We start from the raw sequence: 21,764 nt of genomic DNA, 5'->3' as shown, positions 1-21,764 counted from the left end.
ATTTGTTAATTTATTCGTTCAAACATCGCTCAAAAAGCAAGATGAAGGTTGGTGAAGCTTCGTGTATTTAAAAGGTTATTTTCTGACTAATAATCAACAATAATATAATTGATATTCAATCGATTTGTTACATTGGCAAGATGTGTTCACGTTTGTTGATATATTTATTCATAAGGGCCTAAGAATTCACGCCCCATTAGTAATACATGCAAAGAGTTTACCAAGGATTATGTCGATGTCTCGATTCAATGATACAGCCAGGTCGGCGATCGTGGGCCTCATAAGTGAGACGTAAATTATTTTCGGCAGGAAAAAAATAGTAGGATCACTGCCTAATTAGTACTGGCAGGCTTAAAAGCATTACGAACGCGAAAGAAAGAGGATCACAATCATGACGACAATAAAAAAAAAACAAAAATATATGTTATCTGTGTTTCGAAATAAAATGGCCGATTCTTATTGTTCATACTAAAGAATTAATGTAGTTTTCAAATTTAAAAAACAAAACACGCTCATAAGAAAGCTTATGTGACAATTCGTTTTTTATTACTTTTTTATTGTTTTTTTTTTTATTACTTAGATGGGTGGATGAGCTCACAGCCCAACTGGTGTGTGGTAAGTGGTTACTGGAGCCCATAGACATATACGACGTAAAGGCGCCACCCATCTTGGGATATAAGTTATAAAGTCTCAGTATAGTTACTGTGTAATAGTGTTCTGTGGTTAATCTATTCGATAAGACGAGAATAGATTGAAATTTAGAGAGAAAGAGAATATCGTCGTTGTCAAACCAAAATCTGCTATGTGCAGTTTTTTGATTTTTACTTTTTTTCGAATAGTTCACAGCCCTATGTGCCGTATAAAAAAACTATTATGTGTCTATAGCTTTATTATTTATCTATAGCTTTCATTTGATATAGTTCTTAAAAATTCATCTTCATATAAAATTTTATACGAAAATGTTCTTACTCGTTAATTCAAAATAGAGTTTTTGCAAATATGTAGCAGATTTTGGTTTGACAGCGACGATATACTTTATTGCACGCCAAAGCACAATTAACATTAGTAAACAGTCAAGCATACATTTGAACAATAGAACAATTGGTACATTTGAAAATTAATGCAGTCTCTAATAAGACAATTCGCAACAGATGCAGAACAGTCTAGCTCATAGCATGTTCATGGCAAGTGGGCGTGGCGGCTACGCTGGAGGCTCGCTGCCGGGACCACTGGCGTACTTGGAGAAAACTGCCACCAATATAGGTACAGAACCTTTTCGTAACTTCGTAAGATGGTAGGGGAACTTTTGACATCAGCTTAACACTCAGTTCATAGATAATACACATAGATTAGTTATAGATAAGCAACTTAAGCACTCGACAAAAATGTTTACGGGCGTCGACCACTAGATGGCTTCGCTTCGATTAGTCTCTCATTGCTCCTGTTGATGGCAGTAACAAATTATCTATCCTCTATATTTTATTTTTAATGAAGGATTTTGAAACCACTAATTGATAAAATTTAATCTGTTTGTCTATAACAAATAAAGACTCAAGAATGATTTATGATTTTTTATTCTCTCGGTTTAGTTACATAATCATTAAATGCCTTAACTTTAACAACATATAAGTTTAGGGGCATCCGTTACAAGATGTCGCTAGTTTCCATACAAAAAAATATTTGTCTTAAAGTATCGCAGTTTCAGACTGACTCAATTTATAGTGTGTACCATATCGCTGTATCAATAAGGTCATTGTAGAGCGAGAGAGGAAGAGAGAGAGAGAGAGCGAGAGAGGAAGAGAGAGAGAGAGGAAGAGAGAGAGCGAGAGGAAGAGAGAGGGAGAGAGAGAATATACTCTATTGCATACCTAAACACAATTAACATTAAAAAATGTTGAATTAAATGAAAATATTGCGGTTTTGTTTTACAAAACGTAGTTTTATTTTAAGAGAGTTTTATCATAGACAAGGAATTACAGACTTACATAGATCATATTAAAGTAGAGATGTACTCATTACAACATGAGCCTATAAAGTAAGGTTCGATTTTCTAATTTCAACAAAATACCAATCAACAGGCAGGTATAATAAATAGCACAAGCGGTCTTTTCGCTAAAAGCGATCTCATTCAGAGATCGTCTTTTTGTCTGGATCAATTCTGAGAAAGTTGCGATAGGTATGTTGCGATATACAAATTTAAAAATGCTTAGAGTGGTCCATGAAGATCAATCAATTAATCGGTTTTACCGCTTTCCTGATTCGTTCTAAGTGGTTCAATGAAGATTACTTTGGGCTTAGTGTGAGTTTTTTAACGTTCTCGATTGCGTAAAAGTTAACTCAAATTTGTATGGAGTTGGAACAGCTCGATTCGTTTGCCGCTAGGGGCGCTGTTCTAACTCCATACAAATTTTAGTTAACTTTTACGCTATCGAGAACGTTAATAAACTCTCACTAACCACACTGGCATGTTCATGTATGTAGTAACATAATAATAATAATAATTTTATTTATTTCTCTCTTAAAGGTATAGTACAAATACAAATTGAAATTAACCTTATAATGTATTTTGTAAGCCTTTGAAAGAGCTGAAGTCTGTACTAGGTTTAAAGACATGTATTACTGATCTCCAGGCTCCCTCCTTCTTAAGATAGATAAGGTTAGCTTAAATTGTGAACAGATGCTGCGGACTAGTGCTGAGACATCATTAGGTGTTATCATTTAAGGTCATTATGCGTGTGTGTGAGAGAGAGAGAGAGAGAGAGTGTGTGTATGCATGTGTGTGGGTGTAGGTGTGTGTGTGTGTGTGTGTGTGTGTGTGTGTGTGGGTGTATGTGTGTAGGTGTGTAATAGATGAGAATTGATAGTTTGGGGTCATTGAATGTGTTCATTGAGATGCGTAATCTATTTTTCAGATATGGTGGGTCTTGGGGACGGGAGGAGGTGACGAGGCCGCGGGAGGGGCAGGGGTCGGGGCCGCGGCAGAGGCCGAGGTACTTACTCAACGGTCCAGTTTATTTATTTATTTATTAGTCGGAGAAGCCACAATTATTAACACGATCGTTCCGAAAACGAAGACAGACGATAATACTAATGATACCTTTGGTGATGGGACGGAAAAAAATTGATCCACCGATCGAGTTAACTTTTACGCTATCGAGAACGTTAAAAAACTCGCAATAAGCACACTTCTGTTTTGTGTCAAATATGGAGGGTAGATATATTTTTTTTTCCTACCTATTCTAGTAACCTCGAGGGGTTATTCTAGATTCGCCGAGCTTGTAGGTGAGCTCACGGGGCTCAAACCTGGCGACGTTGCTAACACGAACCCTAGCAAGAGCCGTGCTTCGCAGAATCTACCACCGGATCGGAAACGCGACCCACTGAGAAGATCCGGCGAGAAACTCAGTGGGCTGTCTGTGGATTAATTTAGACCGATTCATTTAAGAAGCACCATCTCAGTGTATTAAAAAGTGTAAAAGGGTGCCAATTAAGGTGGCGCCATTGTCGCAAAAAAAAAAAGTAAGTTGTTCAGGGTTTTGTATGACCCGTACCGAGACGGCCGACGTTTCAGAGCCTTCGATTCGCCTCGAAGGCTCCGTCGGCTGGGCGTCCTTGGGGTGAGCCGCGCCGTCTGGTTGTAGTGTTGACCGTGGTAGCCCCCCTACCTCATCCGGGTTCTGACCTCGGAGGGGATCGGACGTCGGGTGTAAGAGTGCAGGGGAGTCGTTTAGTGGGTGGGTCCTAAAATCCTTGGGCCCGCGGTCTGCTCACAACACCATGCAGGTCGTTGAGTCTCACATACCCCGCGCGCCCCTTTTGCTCGGGGACCTCGTAGGAGGTTCGGCCCTCTACCCGAAAAAAAAAAAAAAAAGGGTTTTGTATGACAAAGCGAAGTCTTACAGTTTCTTTGTTCACAGGTCGTGGTGCATCCCCTGAGTATGGTGGCAGCATAACGCCCCCATAATCCAAACCCCTCCCGGCGTGGCCGGATCCGTACTGTGACCGCAATAACCGGATTTAGCACAAACATTCATCTGCACACACATCTTTGTAACGAGAAAGGGCTTATGTGAAAACACGGCGCAGAAATCAAAGCATTATTTTTTATCTTCTAATCACTAAATTATTCCTGTGTTCCTTATATATGTAAGGAACATTTTTGTTTGCACAGATAATACCGGTGCGAAAAGTTATGCAATCGATAGTGTTTCCCTCCGAAATTATAAATTGTTACTTTAAACAAAAAAAGCTAAGGAATATTTTGTCTACGTCCCATATGTTTGGATTCTATTTTGTTTTATTCATAAATATGTCTGTTGTACGACTGGAAGAGGTTAGAAATTTTAGAGGCTACATCGAATTTTAAATCACAATAGATTTCTTAGTTCTTTATTCATTTATTTCATCATTCATTATAAGTTCCTGTGTGTAAGATACGTTTGCATGAACAAAACGCAGTCCACAGATAATAAATACCTACAGTGATTAATTATGACTATGGAGGGTAGAGGTAAAGAGAACCGTCTCTGTCTGTAAAAAGTGTCCGTTAAAATCGGCTAAATAAGAGTGGCGCTACAGTAGCAACCGGGTAAATTTTTAAAAGGGCGTTGAGAGTTATTAGAATAAGATAGAGAAATAAAAAAGGACGAAAGAACTGTTAGCACTACAAAATCACAAAAAATATTCTATTTAAAGCTGATAAGAAAATGCAATCGATGTCTCCACGTTTTACCACAGCAATAATTTTAAGTTATATTGACGAAATTAGTTTAGAAATGTGAGGTCTTGTATATTACACTACCACTAACTACTCTAGTCATTAAATATAGTAAATTTCCTAACTCAGCATACTTCAATCAGTTAAGAACTGCTCAATTCATATCATACCCTGTGCCTATGTTAGCGCCATTCTGGAGGATTTTCGAACTGTTATGTAGTGCTGAAAGTGGGACACTTTTTCAAGCTTCTCCCATATGAGACGGTACTCCTTACCTCTACCCGCCATAATTATGACGCAGCCAGTCTCATAACACGCACTTAAGGAGGGTAGAGGTAAAGAGAATCAACTGTGTACGGTATATGAAAAGTATCCGTCCGTATAAAGGGATAAATGAGGCCTATAAAATCAAAGGTAGCTAAATCCAATCTGTCAAATATTCAGGTAAACTACAAAAATCGACCCTAAACACGTCATTACGGATCCTCCCGATCCATCGAAGTATGTACCGCTCTTGCTAGGGCCAGTGTTAGCAACACTCCCGGTTTGAGAAGCTGAAATAACTTTGTTCGGATAGTTACGATATTCTTTATTTTAAAGCAAATTTATAAAGAATGAGAATGTTACTAATAATCTGAATTTTAAATGATAAAACTTCGTTTATTAGTACTTAGTACAGAGTAAAAATAAAATTTTGGAACTGAATTTGTTAGAGATTTAGCTGCATTTGTTAAAACACTAAAGCGTGTCCAACTAACTAAACAAGATAGCGCCATTGTTAATCCATTTTACGACAATAAGGCGTTATCTGCCTTTGATTTTATACGCCTCAAATAACCAACAATCAAAATGGATAACATTAAAGCTATTTATTTTTAATCTACAATTTCACGATGTCTTCCTTGGAGATCGTGAAACGTGAAAATAGGTTAACCAAGAAAAGATCAACATCTAATAATGAAACAGATGGTATTCTTTAGAGGAGGCCTTCACCTTCGCTTGAAGAGGGGTCCATGCAAACAAACTTCTATATTCTTCTATATTCACAATTTAAACTTTTTTTAAAAACATTATCTAGATTTATACTTTTAAAAAGAAAGGGGAAGGGAAGGAAGGGGGAAGGAAATTTAGTGAAATACGTGTAAACAACATCACTGTCTTCTTATTTTCTTCTTTATATTTAAAATATGTATGTAACTTACTATTTGCATGGAATAAAAGGCTTATTATTATTTCATGATAGATATTAAATTTTCAACCCGGCACATTTCGCTCTGTTTAAAACTGCTCTATATTCATATCATTTCCACTCTCTACACTAGCGCTATTTTGGTGAGTTTTACAACAATTACTCGCTGTTTACAGACGGACAATTTATCAACTTGTCACCTCTAGAGGATCGTCCTAAGTTCTAAAAACAAACAAACTGTTGAATTGGCTAGCTTAGACCAAGTTTGGTTCTTTATCTAATATATTACTTTTATTATTTTTATTATAAGTTATATTTTTTCAATATACTTTCTGCCTCGCTAAACCTACAAACAATTCGATTTGATTTAAAAATATATATACGAACACGCAGTTAGTGGTATAATGAGAAAACAGTACGAGGTTTTGAATAAGAATTAAAGGGCAATCATGAATGTGACTGTTTCTAATTTAAGTATTTAGTGTTTTAGAACAAAAAAACGATACGCGTGCAACTTGGTGCACGTGGATGAAGTGAAACTTCTCTTTGCGATATGTACTATTGTGGTTTTCTTAATTTTTCATCCTTAAATCAGATTGCTCTTGTAATAAGGAATGTTGTGTATAAGAGATGCGACATCTTCAACATTTCTATTATATATATTTTGAATTATAGATAATAAAATAAATATATCTCTATTTTTTTAATACTTCATTAAAATATTGGCCGCTACTCTTTGCTAACGCTCGCGCTGGCCTGTAACAGCTACGTTACGCGCATGCGTGCGAGCGCCACGCATTCACTCTCGCTCTGTCTCTTTCTATTCCCCCACCCCAGGAGCGTTAAACGATTAACGCAACCTTGTTGAAAGTCGCATTAGAAGTTTCACTTCAATAATATAGTAAAATTTTAGAATGTACTTAATGTGTATTCACGAATAAACATTAATAGTTTAAATGTTTGTTTTATAATCGACCGAGTTCGTTCCGGACAGTATAGAAAACATAAGTTCAGGAGTAATTTTGTGGGTAAACTTGTAGGAAGAATATATGACAAAGGGAAGATCTTCCACCGAGCGGGTGATATTTGCTCGGTAGACCGACGGTCCAAACGTTGTTGTTCGGAACTTGTGTATATATGCGCTTTATCTTGAAAATGTCGTAAGCGAGATTCAGGCATCTGTCAAATATCTTGCGTTGTATGATGGCTACCCGCCACAAACACAATGATGGATTTAGGCTTGATGCCGACCTAGGCCCTGACCTCTTGGGTCTAGGCCTAAATTCATCAATAGATTTTTTTTTCTTTCTACCTGGTAGCCTGAGAGGCTATATTAGCCTTACCCTAGCGTGAAGGTAAGCTCTCGGGTTTCAAACCAGGTGTTGCTAACACTGGCCCTAACAAGAGCCGTGCTTTGCAATATCTACCACAGGATCGGAAACATGACTTCGGTTTGAAGGGTGGGGCAGCCGTTGTAATAATACTGAGACCTTAGAACTCATATCTCTAGGTGGGTGGCAGCATTTACGTTGTTGATGTCTATGGGCTCCGGTAACTAGTTAACACCAGGTGGGCTATGAGCACGTCCACCTATCTATGGAAAAAAATATTTAAAACAAAATGTTAGTTTTCAAAGACTACAGAATTTCTCGCGTTCATTCACCACCTGATGGATCCAGGTCTTCCACTTCCGTTACTGTTTAATGGTGGCTCCGTCCCAAATCCAGCATCCAAATCACAAAGCACCAGTCCGCTGTGCCTCATCTCAACGAAACCCCGAACCAGTGGTAGACCGACTCGTAAAACAGCCGCCCTTGGGCTAATCAGTGTGCTCAATTAAACTAACACACTGTAAAAGTAATAAATGTTATTTGCAATAGATTTTTTTTTATTTCTAATTGTAACAGTATTTATGGCCAGACTAAGTATATAGATAGATAGATAGTTTTGTATGCAGTTGGAACAGCGCCCCTAACGGCAAACGTAGGCAAACGATCCCACTCCATACAAATATGAGCTAACTTTTACGCTATCGAGAACGTTAAAAAACTCGCATTAAGCCCACTGGACTCCCTTGGAGGCATTCTTCAGCAACCTACAATTCTCCAATACATAAACTGTGGTGTTGTAGGAGCATAGACCATACAAATGCGTAGTTACATGTCGCCCGTTTTCTGCGTCACACAACCGTGAATCCGACTTCAGAAGGTTTTGAAAATGGTCTTTCGGCTTTCACTCAAACCAACGGGTGTTTCCCGAGCGCTATGCCAAGTCCTTCAAACGAGGCCTGTGGAGAGTATTTAACGGTAAGCAGCGGATTGGCTCTGCCCCTGGCATTGCTGATGTCCATGGGTAACGATAACCACTCATCACCAGGTGAGCCGTATGCCCGTCTGTCTACATGGGCAATAAAAAAAACATTGCGACTACGCCAATACGGCTAACAACAAACTCCTCCATAAGCCACATTAGTTACGCGCTGGGGTTCGGGATAAATACAAATTCTACCGAAGTTACCAAATTAAAACTGTATACTGGTGGTAGGACCTCTTGTGAGTCCGCATGGGTAGGTAGGTACCACCAACCTACCTATTTCTGCCGTGAAGTAGTAATGCGTTTCGGTTTGAAGAGTGGGGCAGCCGTTGTAACTATACTTGAGACATTAGAACATATATCTCAAGGTGGGTGGCGCATTTACGTCGCAGATCTCTATGAACTCCAGTAACCACTTAACACCAGGTGGGCTATGAGTCCATCCATCTAAGCAATAAATGAAAACTTATAATAATTAAAGAACACTTTAAAATTTTCAATTCACTTCTTTCTCTTCGCTTCATGTGACCCGTTCGCTGTTTCGCTTCGAGTAGAATCGCTTACCAACTGGTTTCGTGCCAATATCTGCAACGCTTTTATAGTCGATACGACATCCCTAGAATTATCGAGAGCATTCCTCACAAGGCGAGTAGCTTCGATGTATGTTTCCGCTATCTGACAATAGATGGCGTTGTACTTCTCGAGTGTTCTCGATGTTACTAGATCCTATGATATTCGTTTCTGCTAGTCGGCGATAGATGGTATCACTCTTACCGGCGTAACATTACTACAGTGATTTAAAAACAAACAAAAACTATTATTAAATTATTTCTATTTCAAGAAAGCAAATGCATCTTCAACATTCCTCTCTACACTACTCTTGGTTGACTAGCGGAGAATGCCTTAAGGATTAAGTCCGCCACTATGTTATTGTGCCAAGTTAATTAACATAAGTTTTTTTTTATTGCTTAGACGGTTGCACGAGGTCACAACCCACGTGATGTTAAGTGGTTACTGGAGCCCATAGACATCTATAATTTAATTGCCGCCACCCACCTTGAGATATAAGTTCTAAAGTCTCAGTATAGTTACAACGGCTGCCCCACCCTTCAAACCGAAACGCATTACTGCTTCACGGCAGAAATAGGCGGGGTGGTGGCACCTACACGTGTGGACTCACAAGACGTCCTACCACCAGTAAAAACGTTTCAAAGTCTAAATAAAACACCAAATCTCTAATCAAATAAATATTTATTCCCTTATACAATAATTCGTTTATACACTAAAATAAATCAACACGCTGTACATACGCTACGTGCCGCGGCCAGTGAGTAAACAAACGCCGCGTTTAAAAGCCGCGTTATTTAAAACGCTCATCTCACAACTAAACAATCTAGGTTTTAACGAGAACGGATCAAACAAATTGATCTTCGAATCGTACATTTGCAGTATTACTAATCATATCCGTGAGCACTCGTGAGCCATCATGAGCACAAGTGGACGAGACTTTCCTCCAACAGGCCGGGGCTCGATCAGAATCTGTTGAACTACGTTCTATCACTGTTATTTTTTTTTATTGCTTAGATGGGTGGACGATCTCTGAAAACTGATTTTCTTAAATTTTTTTATAGTTAAGCCACCTGAATTCCAAAGATGCCAAACAGGTCGTTTTCAAATTTGGGGCCAAAAGCGAGTTATTCGATTTAATTCTCATAACCTTAATGTTACCGTAATTATAAGTACCTACAGTAAATTTGTTGTCATGACAACAGGCACGTGGTCATCTATACTAATATATAAATCTACAGTGGTTTTTACGGATGTTCCGTTATAACTACTGAACCGTGCATCCGATTGTCTTGAAACTTGGTATCCATGGAGAAAATACATGTACTTAATGGATTTAAGCTTATATTTATATGAGTGTTGGACTCCCTACACCAGTTGCGGGGGCGTTAATGATGAGAAAATGAGAATCTTTTTTGGGAGTGAGAAATAATAATGTTAATTTTAAATGTCCAGCGAAGCGGACGAGTACAGCTGGTATAACTATTTATGTTCGTGAACACTGTTAAATTAGGAGTTATATATTAAAAACTACCCCAAATCTCATTCGTATCACTGGTCCGAAATTCAATTTCTAACTTGTTTGCTATTTTTTGAGAAATGCGCGTTGGAATTCGGCAATTTTATTTAATCAGTATATAATACAATAATAAAGGAAAAGTAACTGGATATTAGAACATTATTAAAAACAAAAGAAGTACATACGTTTTCTAAGCTTTTAAAAAAGTTCCTATTTAAATTGTCATCCGTGTTGGCGTTATCAAATCGGTAAAATGATAAATATAAATGAATAATATTATCAATAAATTAGTGATTGACTTGATTATGATGAAGCATTTTTTTTATTCTGAACATGCCTAAATACAAAAAAAATATGGATAATTAGAAAAAGTTTAAATTCATGAAGTCGTTACCTCTTTTTTGGCCACAAAATTGAAAACTATCCAAATACATATAACATTGATTAAGTAGTTATTTCTCTTTATCGAGTCGACTCTCTTTTGATACACAAAAAGACATTCCATTCGTTCATTTTCATATAAGTATATAAATAAATATTTTTTTCAAGATTTTGAAAATTACAACATAATTTCACAAGTCATTTTCGAATTTGGTAACAAATTCGTTAAAACATTATTTTTATTACTATTTTTATTTTTTTTATTTACTTATCACATGTTCTTGTTTATTTATAAGTTACTTAAGTACATTTATTATGTTGTTTATTTTTTTGTTATGTTTATTCTTTATAGGTCAACCTTTCTCTCAGAGGATGGATATTAATAACATTAAATTTTAATATTATGTAGTTCCACCCGATTTGAATGGCATTTAATTGTATTGGGAGGTAATTCCGTCAGAAGAAGCTGTGGGTCGTTGACCCTTTGTGGGAGCTTTTTTACGAGTGCTCGCCGCCCGACTGGAGTCCATAGACATCACCACGTGAGTGCCAGTACTCGCTTTGAGACATGAGGTCGAAGCCCTAAAACGATCGTACCGCCTTTCAAACCTCATAACTCCTGTACCACTATAGTTGATTTCAGTTTGTGATACATTGCGTGGCATTCAAAAATATATTTTTTTACGACCGAAAGGGTCCGCTTATCTTATTAAATTCATAAAATAGTTAATTCATTCATACATTACTAGTTAATAATACTGAGATAAATAGTGGGCGATTGGATGTTGTTATGCGAATAATAACCAATCAATTGGATGTTGTTATGCGAATTATAACCAATTAATTGGATGTTGTTATGCGAATAATAACCAATCAATTGGATGTTGTTATGCGAATAGGAACCAATCCATTGGATTTTGTTATGCGAATAGGAACAATAAATAGAAATACTGCTAACAACACTTTGAGGGACTCAAAGCGTTCAGATCATAGTGTCCGTTGGCCGGACTTAAGTACAAAATACAAGACTAGCGTCGTTCTGATGCGGTCCACGGACAGCGGCGTGCCTCACTTCAGAAGTTTCTCCTCCTCGTCGGCCTTCAGGTTGTGGGTCGTGTAAACGTCGCCATTGTTGTCGGGCGACGCGAAAGTTGCCCGAACGTGGGGCGAAGCCGACACTGGTGGAGGATTGGGCGATACCTGTAGGCAAGCCTCCGTCAGTGTCAATATTGATATTATTCATAGAACTCCATGAATATCGTTAAAGGTGTGATTCCGAACTCGGCAAGAAGCAGCAGTGCTGACACTAAGGTGCTGCCCAGCAGTGACGCGTCTTTTTTATTTATTTATTGCTTAAATGGGTGGACGAACTCAGAGGCCACCTGGCGTTAAATGGTTACTGGAGCCCATAGACATCTACGACGTAAATACGCCACCCACCTTGAGATATAAGTTCTAAGGTCTCAAGTATAGTTACAACGGCTGCCCCACACTTCAAACCGAAACGCATTACTGCTTCACGGCAGAAATAGGCAGGGCGGTGGTACCTACCCGCGCGGACTCATAAGAGGTCCTACCAGCCGCCGCAGCGAGAGTATCTACGTGAATACGTTAGTCTATCGCGGCGATAGGGCCACACCGACGCGCAGCGGTGTTGCCGCTACATTGCTGCCTAGATCGGAATGTAATCTATACTAATATGAGTCGACTATTATCAAAGCCGGCAATCTGACTTTTGGACAATGATTGGTAAATCAGAAAAACGAATTTTTGACTTTGTATTCCATTGGCAGTCACAAAACTCTTCGGAACGACATCTTAGATAAATAACAGGTTAACTATTAACCTTTATTTAATGCAGGTTTTGAACCGTATTCTTTGAAGGAGACGATTATATTCAAATCAATCTGAATTGACATATCAATAAAAATTTTTTGTCCAAATGCACAGATTGCCACCTTTGATAATAGACGACTCATATATTAAGTCTACAGTGGTTTTTACGGATGTTCCGTTATAACTACTGAACCATGCACCCGATTGACTTGAAACTTGGTATCCATGTAGAAAATACATGTACTTAATGGATAGGCTAATATTTATATGAGTGTTGGACACTCTAATAATAATGACAATAAATAATAATGTTAATTTTAAAGGTCCAGGCCCCAAAAAGCGGGCGAGTACGGCTATATCATATAAGCTTATAATAGATGGTATGGGGACCAGTAGTGCCGCGTCAACACTGCTGCGTGCAGCGTATTTCGGAATCATACCTTAAAGCAGCACTCCGCAACGTATGCGAACGTGGTCGTTGACCCCTCAAGAATTCGACGTTGATACGACCTTCGGATGTAACAGCAAGTATTAATAGGAGCACTGACCTGTCTCGATGGAGTCCTGTGCTCCCCGCTCACGCTGATGTCCTCGTCTACAGACTGGAGTAACTAAAACGAGACGAAATAATTGTTTAGTATCAGCAATAAAGGCTAATATATCCCTCCTCCTCGCGTCGTTTTCCTCATTACTGAGGGTCGAGACTCCCCCGCTGCATCAGTTTCTCCCATACGACTTCCCTCCATCTGCCGCGATCCTTTGCTTCATGAAGGGCATTATGGAAATTGATGCTCAGAGAAGATCGTACTTGGTCCGACCATCTCGTGGGACTGCGTCCTCTGGGACGTTTGCCATCTACCTTTCCTGTCACCATCAGCTGTTCAAGATTGTGACCCTCTTTACGAGCAATAATATAATATAATATGAGGCTAATATATACATGGCCCAAAATAACCCTGAACTCACTGTGGATATTGTACCAATTACGCTTATGTAAAGACTCTTCTTCAATGGTGGATGGTGGTAAAACGCAGATGACGTGGTCATCTCAAAGAATACTTCAATTTTCCTCTTTATACCTGGTAGGTGGTGAATTCTATAGATTTCTTACAGTCTAATTGAGGGAAGTCATTTTGTGTAGGCAATGCACAGTAGTTAGCGACACCGGTAGCTGGCTTGAGAGTCCTAATTTCGATTCCCACATCAGACAAACGTTTGGCGGCAAACTGTTTTTGCTCTTTCATACATATATCGAGGGGTGAAAGGCTATATATTATCGATATATATTCCACAGGCATGTCCTATACCAGTTTTCAGTTCCCATAGATGCAGAGAATCCTAGTTTGGGACCAGATAACCGTGTGAATTGTCCCCAGTTATTATTATAATAAATATACATGAGTAAACACACGCACTCAGCGTATGGTCAGTACTTAAGCTAATTTGAACCAATCGGGAACAGTTGCTTTTTTAACTACCTGTTTTTATGTATATCGGCGCAACACTGCTATTTACTTAACTGAGATTGGTTAAAGTTAACTGTTTCCTTAATGTTAAAATTGTTGGTTAACTATTATAAGACCAACGCATATAAACAATTGTTTGAGATGGTATTCAAGAGAATTCAGGACTAAACTACCCCAATTTTATTATTATAAATACGAGTGACTATTGTCGCACAATACGCTCTGGCTCGATCAGCCGAACGGAGCGGAGCTCTCTGTGATGCCAGTCACGCCGTCATGTACATTCACAGGAAACGACTTACCTGAAGGATTCGTGATAAGCTGGTACACTGTAAGATTTTCGCGACACAAAATCAAGAGGTGCGTATTGACAATAGCGAATTCGGCCGCGGTTCGTATGACCAACTGATTTGGTGTTTGGCGCATCCCTAGCAGTGTGCCAAGTGACTCCTTTTATTTCTTCCTTGTCATTTGATTCGGCGTTTTAAAGTATTGATGGTACGCGAGTCTTTGAAAAGAGTTAGCAAAACGCGTGGCTTCTGGGATACTCCTCACAAAAAGGCCAATGAAGACAATGACATTTTAGTGAATCCCGACTATTTCACTGAGAGATTTCTGATTCATATTGCCTAGTTTAAATTAAGTGAATTGTGGCTCATTTCCCTTCTCGTATGACAGACAGAGACAACAGACATGACTGTGGTCTCTTTTCATATAACATATATATTCTTTTTGCCGGTTCAATCGGATGGATTACACAAAAAAGGCACGTGAAACATTGGCGACGAAAAAAAACTTCATGAGAAAATGGGGGTGACCAGATCATCCAATAAAAATATATGCTGTTACAGGAATAATTTGTGCTTCATATCCGAACTAGATAAATCGATTGCAATTGTATATTCTAGATACGATTATTTCACTGATCTAGTTAGTTGGTATAGAAATAACAAGTTATCTATAGATTAGCTGAAGCTTTGAACGCGCAAAGTTGCTTTTTTCTCTAGATATTCAAGGAGTCTTTGAATTACTTTCCAAAATATTTAAAATTCTCGTCAATTTATCTAAAATCAAATCATGAATCGATTTTCGCTTCTCTTTTCTTCGTTCTCTATTCGATACGTTGAAAGAGTCGAAATTATACATATCCGATATCGATTTCATACTAATAGGCACGGTCGACGTATCTCTCTCGAGAAGCGGAATATCAGATTCGCTAAACGAATAATCGATATTAATACGATCTTTTTCATAATTTCTCAAATCGGATTCAACAACATTTAATCGATTTGAATCGTTCTCCGAATTGATTGTAAAAAAATCTTGACTGTTGCGGGAACAGTGCGGTCTTGTATCGATTTGTTTTATCGATTTTCTTTTCAGCCTGTTTATCGTTAAGGAATCTCGGTGGCGCGTTTTCTTCTGTAGATTTTCTGATTCTAAAATAATGCGTAATAATCGTAAATAAATCCAGACATGTCTTAGTAACAATAATAAACTGGTGAGCTTTGTACTCGTACGATTTTTACACCCATTTCTACCGCGACGCCAGCAAGCTGGATAGGGATTGGGCGATAGGATTTAAACTGGTACCTACCACACGCATTCAGGGGTATATGGTTTTGTGGGTTTTAATTACACGATGCCTATTCCTTCACCGTTCAGTCGTGGACCACGTGCTAAGCACATGCTTAGAACAATTTGTACAGTACCAGGCGATAAATAGTGCACATGTACTCTTGGTAAGAGTTGATTCGTGCGACGAGGACAGCGCTCTATGAGGCCGAGATTAGCCGATCATCTCTTTCCAGTAGTCGATGCGCGATATTTATTGCCGGGTACTGTACTGCCGTGAACATTTGTTAAGTACATATTCGTACAGTCACACGAGTACATCGGGCGTCCTATGCCCTAGTCTGAGACAACGAAAAAAAAAAAAACTAAGCGATAAAGAATTTCAATTGTCTAACCATTAAAATCATTATTGTAATTCCAAAATTTCTTCTCAATGCATTCGGCACAATTGTACGCGTCCAAATCATTCGAGAAATCTGATTTGACACCTGACAGTTTGACATCTGTCAAACGTGCAGCGTCCGGGTAGCGGTTCTCGGAGCCGTTCAAGTTGTCACTGTCCATTTTTAATCGAGATATCCTTTGAGCATTAGCTTGGTTTTTATTATTGTTAATTTTATTTTCGAATACGTCCAAGTTAGGCCAACTTTTGCTCAAACTTTTTCTTCGCCTTTTCACATTTATTAAATCTTTAACGTTGGCCAAAGTTTTGCCGGAATTCTCTTGTGCATTCCTTGAACTAGAACGTGTATTGAATTGGTCGATGTATGGCCAACTTTTGCGTATTATTTTCTTATCGTGATTTGAACTGGACGTGGATTTTTCCTCAAACACGTCACAATTGAATTCGTCAATTTGAGACTTCTGCATTAATTCTATCGCTATTGAATTTCTCTGTAAAAAATATAGTAGTTCATGAAAATCCCGCTTCGATTTGGTACCATCGCCTTGCTTATTGCTGCTACAAAACAAGACCGATAGAACATAACGTTTCCTAATGATAGAAAATGTTTACTACTGTGATGAATGTTAAGCACAATACACTGAGTTTAAGGGGAACGAAGATAGTTGAAACATAGATCGTCCTGTAAAGATTTTCCTAACTTTTAATGCGCGCAATGGAACGCAAATAAAATCTCCGTGCGACGAAACAGGTCAACGACCGCGTGCAGCTAGAACTTTGCTATCGATTACGCTTTCATCTAGCATGAAATAAGTATTTTTTTTAGCTTAACATATACTTTTGGGAATAAAAGTAGACAATGAGTGGTTATTTTCTTCTTGGTGATCGAACCAGCTCATGTTCCATTCGGTACTCATTGGCTAAAGGAGCCCATGGGCATCGACAACGTAAATGCCGCCGCCTAACTTGAGACATAAGTTCTAAGTCTCAATTCTACAGTGCAACAGCTGCCTACCCTTCAAAACGGCATGCATTACCGATTCACTTTAAAAACAGGCGGGGTGATGGTACATCTACCCGTAGCGAACAAACATTCTACCACCATTAAAGCTTTACTGGTGGTAGGACCTCTTGTGAGTCTGCACAGGTAGGTGCCACCACCCTGCTGTGAAGCAGTAATGCGTTTCGGTTTGAAGGGCGGGGCAACCGTGGTAGCTGTACTGAGACCTTAGAACTTATATCTCAAGGTGGGTGGCGCATTTACGTTGTAGATGTCTATGGGCTCCAGTAACCACTCAACACCAGGTGGGCTGGGAGCTCGTCCACCCATCTAAGCTATAAAAAAATAATAATAATAATACCGCCACTCACTTATGACCCATGAGATCGAAGCCACAATTTTATAATACAGGTAATCCTCCTATAACACGGTTTCACTTTAACACGAATAGAAATATTCACTAAAACCCCCATATAACACGACACTTTTACAACGCGACAGCGAGACTTTTGTTTAAAATTATTTATTTATTTATTCTAGTCTCATATAACACGGTTTCGTATAGCACGGAACTCTATAGGAACGTATCTACCGCGTTATAGCCCGATATTAACCCGATTATCCATTGACATACCGACGGCTGTAACTATAAGTCCGAGTCGCGTCTTATTTACTTTGTAGCAGATATAAGCTAGATCGTGGTACCAGCCTTAGCCATGTTATTAGTATCAATTAACCACTAGCCACCTTGGATTTCGTTTGGGATATACGGCCATTCTCATCACCGGTCATGGCCTTAGAGGGTTCGGGCGTGGCCTCCGCGGATGCGGTACTGCAGGACGGTAAACGGGTCTGCCAAAAGCAAAACTTGCACTTAGGGTTGACGGGACGTTGACAGACATATGGACACCACGTTGGATCATGTTTAGCATGAACGGCTATATATATATGTCGCATCCGGACACGACAAACGAAGCGAAAGCACGCCACCTAGTGGATGCGAGCTGCAACTACTCGTCAAACATCGGCTAACTTCGGGTGGTGTGCTTCGGCAGAGTTGAGATGTCATCGCTCGGGTCGAATTGAGGCACATTCGTTGCCTGACTAAGGAAGAGTGAAGACGTGTGTATCTATAATATGTAGAATTGGGATCGTGGCAACTATTTCACTGTTCAAAATCTCACGATAATCGGTTAAGCGGTTATACCGTGAAAACGTAAGAAATGGACAAACTAAATCAATGTTACCATTAATTGCATGGAGTAAAATCAGGACGTTTCTGGAGTTTTTTGTTTACTATAGCCCTTGGGCATCACGAATGCCTCCACCACTCAAACCGGAAGTCTCGACTTCGCAGCGAAAACGGTTGGTACCAGTAATTGCGCAAACTATTTTGTTATTTATTTTCATTCCTTCGTCGCGGAAGACTTTTGCGACCAATTAAATCCGTAAGTCCTTAGAACGATGTGTATCTGGTCTATGGGACCTGTCTACGATCGTACGTATATACAGACATTTATACGACCATTTTTTTTGTTTTTTGGGTTTTATGTCCTGGTAACTAAGACCTTTAAGTCATATCTTATTTTAATTTATATTCGTAATTTTATGAAAAATGTTAATATGGAGTGAAATGAAATGAGATGAGATGATATGGGATGAAAAATATAATCTCACTAAAATGGTGTCATTTATACTGAGATTTGTTTAGTGGACTTTTTGAAGGATCCCGAGAAGTTACGTCCAGAGCAGCTTTGTTTCATTTTTCCACATTTGTGCACTTTCACAGATACTAAACAGTTAATAAACCACCGTTATTACACATTTAAACCTGAAGAAACACTAAATAGTCAAAATAAAACAATTCACTCGACTTCACTCCTCGCGTTCCCACCAAAAAGTCCTTTTTTTTATATGATACCTTAAAAAGTCTATTGTTATATCCAAAACACAGGACGGCATTTTGGGAAATAAACTGGCGAACTAGGTCCCCGTGTTGGATTCGTAAGCTTACCTTGTCGACTTCAGTGTCGAATTGTTCGTTGGTCGTGCCCTTGGAGAGGGCGCCCTTCTCCATTAGGGTCGCCCTTTTCGCAGCCAGGTACAGAGCGCTGGAGAATAACAAAATACACTTTTATAGAGCAACCAACTAAAATATATATATATATTTTTAATACATTTGAATTAAAAATAGTGTAAGAAAAAATGATTTCATTGTAAAAAAAAAGCGAGGGGTGCTTTTCAGGATATAATCAAAATAACCCTTCTACACATATATGTTGAAATTGAAAATAGGTTAATATTTTTTATCTTTAATATTATATTATTTGTCTATTGGCGAAATCTGTGATTATAGAGGTATAATAGTCTTTGATAACCATAATAATGTTCAAACTTATAATTTCAATGAATTATAGTCGAATTTCGACAACTGCGGGACCACTAGTGTTATTAGATAGTCTTTAAGTATTAATACTCACCGCTTCACAGTGAGATAGAAAAGTTCGGAAGAGATAGCGCGAACCGAATAGTCCGGTACAAAAGTGTGTCGCAACATCGAGTCCATATTGATGTTCTGTAGGGAACCCATCGCTGATGGTGTAGGAGACTCGGCTGTGAGAGATAACGGGGTCTATAGTAGTGTAGTATAGTACTAGAGGCTAGATGTAGGTCGGACCTGTGTCTGTTTGTGTACGAGAAGAGCTCGGGATCAGTACAGAGCTGCAGAGGGCTGTGTCTATAGTAGTGTAGTATAGGACTAGAGGCTAGATGTAGGTCGGATCTGTGTCTGTTTGTGTACGAGAAGAGCTCGGGATCAGTACAGAGCTGCAGAGGACTGGGTTTATAGTGATATTCACACTTACCAACTCCAACGTTCTGTGTAAGGGCTTGTACACCGAAGTATGTGAAGGGTCCAGCTTCAAAGATCAAGTTCTCCCGTCCTACGGTAACTTCGACTCGTCCTTCTAAGATTAAAACGAAGTAATCGACCTGAAAATATCCTTTTTCCTATAATTGTGAATCACGTGACTTCTCTTAGCTGAAAAAGAGGAACCTTGTTTGACACCACCTTTGCAATAGTAGGCGGTAATCGAGATAGGCAAGGGATACTCTTGGCAGGAACTTTCGACTTTAATTCAATGAATGCTTCATTCCAGATTCATAGACTTATAAAACACTTAAAATGGGCTTAATGTAGGCAAACAATCAATGGCTCAGTGACATCTATAGACATGACTGTATTAGTAATCCAATATTACTTAAAGCACTTGTTGCCACCAGCATATACGACAGTCAACATTTTTACAAATACATAATTTAGTTTTAGTTAGACGACATTATTTTTTCTACCGTCCACCTCCTACTTTCATATCTTTTTATTTTATTTTTTATTAGTAATTTTGAGTACCTGTCATTTTAAATGTGCGAGAAATTCCAATAAATGGCTTAAAAGTCTCGTTAGCTGGCCATACAACAAAAAAAAATCTTATACCCGGACTGTATCAATATTATTGTTATTGCATTATTGTATATATATTATTGGTAAATATTTTTATACTAATCCCTTTTGCTTCCCAGAAAGGATTATAGGACGATAAATATATTGATTCAGAATGGGTCACAAATGAAGGTCGCTCACCGGTTTCCCCTGATGGTAAACGTATGTGGCCGAATCCCGTCTGGTCTTCCCCTTAAGCTTGATGTGCTGGATGACGTCTTGCCTCAGGAGACGTCTCAGAACCGTCTCCGACACTACGTCCGGACGGAACGCGTCTACGCCTAGAACGAGAGCAGCTTTTGGGATGAGGATTCGCGGTTGACGACATTGACAATGTCAAATCACTATGTACTGGTGTAACTCTGTGCTTTACTGGTGGTAGGACCTCTGGCGAGTCCGCACGGGTAGGTACCACCCGCCCCGCCTATTTCTGCCGTGAAGCAGTAATACCTTTCGGTTTGAAGGGTGGGGCAGCCGTTGTAACTAAGCTGAGACCTTAGAACTCATATCTCAAGGTGGATGGCGGCATTTATGTTGTAATGACTATGGGCTTCGGTAACCACTTAAGGTGGTCTGTGAACACATCTATGCATTAAAAAAAAAGATGACCGTGCGTGATCTGTTCCCAGTTATTAATTTAAGAAAGTGCATTTATCAGCAGCCACTCACTCGTGCTCAGGAACTGGAACGTGGCCAGGGTGAGCTGGGGCGAGATGTGGATCCTCTGGTTCTCGTGCCTCTCCGCGAACGCGGCGAAGTCCTGGAGCTTGTGCGAGGGGCGGTTCCTGCGTCGCTTGCTGCGGTTGTCCACTGTTAGGAGGAAAAACTACTAGTGGTAGGACCTCTTGTGAGTCCGCACGGGTAGGTACCACCACCCCGGCTATTTCTGCCGTGAAGCAGTAATGCGTTTCGGTTTGAAGGGCGGGGCAGCCGTTGTAACTATACTGAGACCTTAGAACTTATATCTCAAGGTGGGTGGCGCATTTACGCTGTAGATGTCTATGGGCTCCAGTAACCACTTAACATCAGGTGGGCTGTAAGCTCGTCAATCAATAAAAGCAATAAAAAAAAAGAAAGAACACGTCGGGAGCTTCAACAATAAGCCAATCGACTTCAGGCTACTTACTGTCACTTCAACAATAAGCCAATCGACTTCAGGCTACTTACTGTCACTTCAACAATAAGCCAATCGACTTCAGGCTACTTACTGTCACTTCAACAATAAGCCAATCGACTTCAGGCTACTTACTGTCAGAGAGCTTTTGGCGACTTCCTCTGACTTCACAGTTTTAATACTAT

General features: G+C 39.2%; 2 protein-coding genes across 4 annotated transcripts in view; one reads left to right on the top strand and one right to left on the bottom strand.

The window, feature by feature from the left end:
- LOC134201268 (uncharacterized) overlaps positions 1–21,764 on the top strand; it is a 395,935-nt gene that overhangs the window by 63,668 nt on the left and 310,503 nt on the right. The window lies entirely within an intron of this gene.
- LOC101735744 (unextended protein) overlaps positions 9,454–21,764 on the bottom strand; it is a 34,634-nt gene continuing 22,323 nt past the window's right edge. Inside the window, exons 9-18 of one of the 3 annotated variants that reach the window (XR_009976476.1) lie at positions 21,135–21,275; positions 20,607–20,746; positions 19,831–19,957; positions 19,447–19,579; positions 18,981–19,077; positions 17,714–17,818; positions 15,959–16,457; positions 14,291–15,427; positions 13,071–13,133; positions 11,727–11,886 (exon numbers count right to left, since the gene is read on the bottom strand). Coding sequence is in view for 2 of the 3 variants with exons in the window: in XM_062675765.1 (XP_062531749.1) it covers positions 15,954–16,457; positions 17,714–17,818; positions 18,981–19,077; positions 19,447–19,579; positions 19,831–19,957; positions 20,607–20,746; positions 21,135–21,275 (1,247 nt within the window). In the remaining variant the exon portion in view is untranslated. The other 2 variants (XM_038019879.2, XM_062675765.1) reach the window with 2 other exon arrangements.

The sequence above is a fragment of the Bombyx mori genome, chromosome 24 (assembly GCF_030269925.1).
Source record: "Bombyx mori chromosome 24, ASM3026992v2".
Taxonomy (NCBI): domain Eukaryota; kingdom Metazoa; phylum Arthropoda; class Insecta; order Lepidoptera; family Bombycidae; genus Bombyx; species Bombyx mori.
This window is presented reverse-complemented; position numbering and strand designations above follow the sequence as displayed.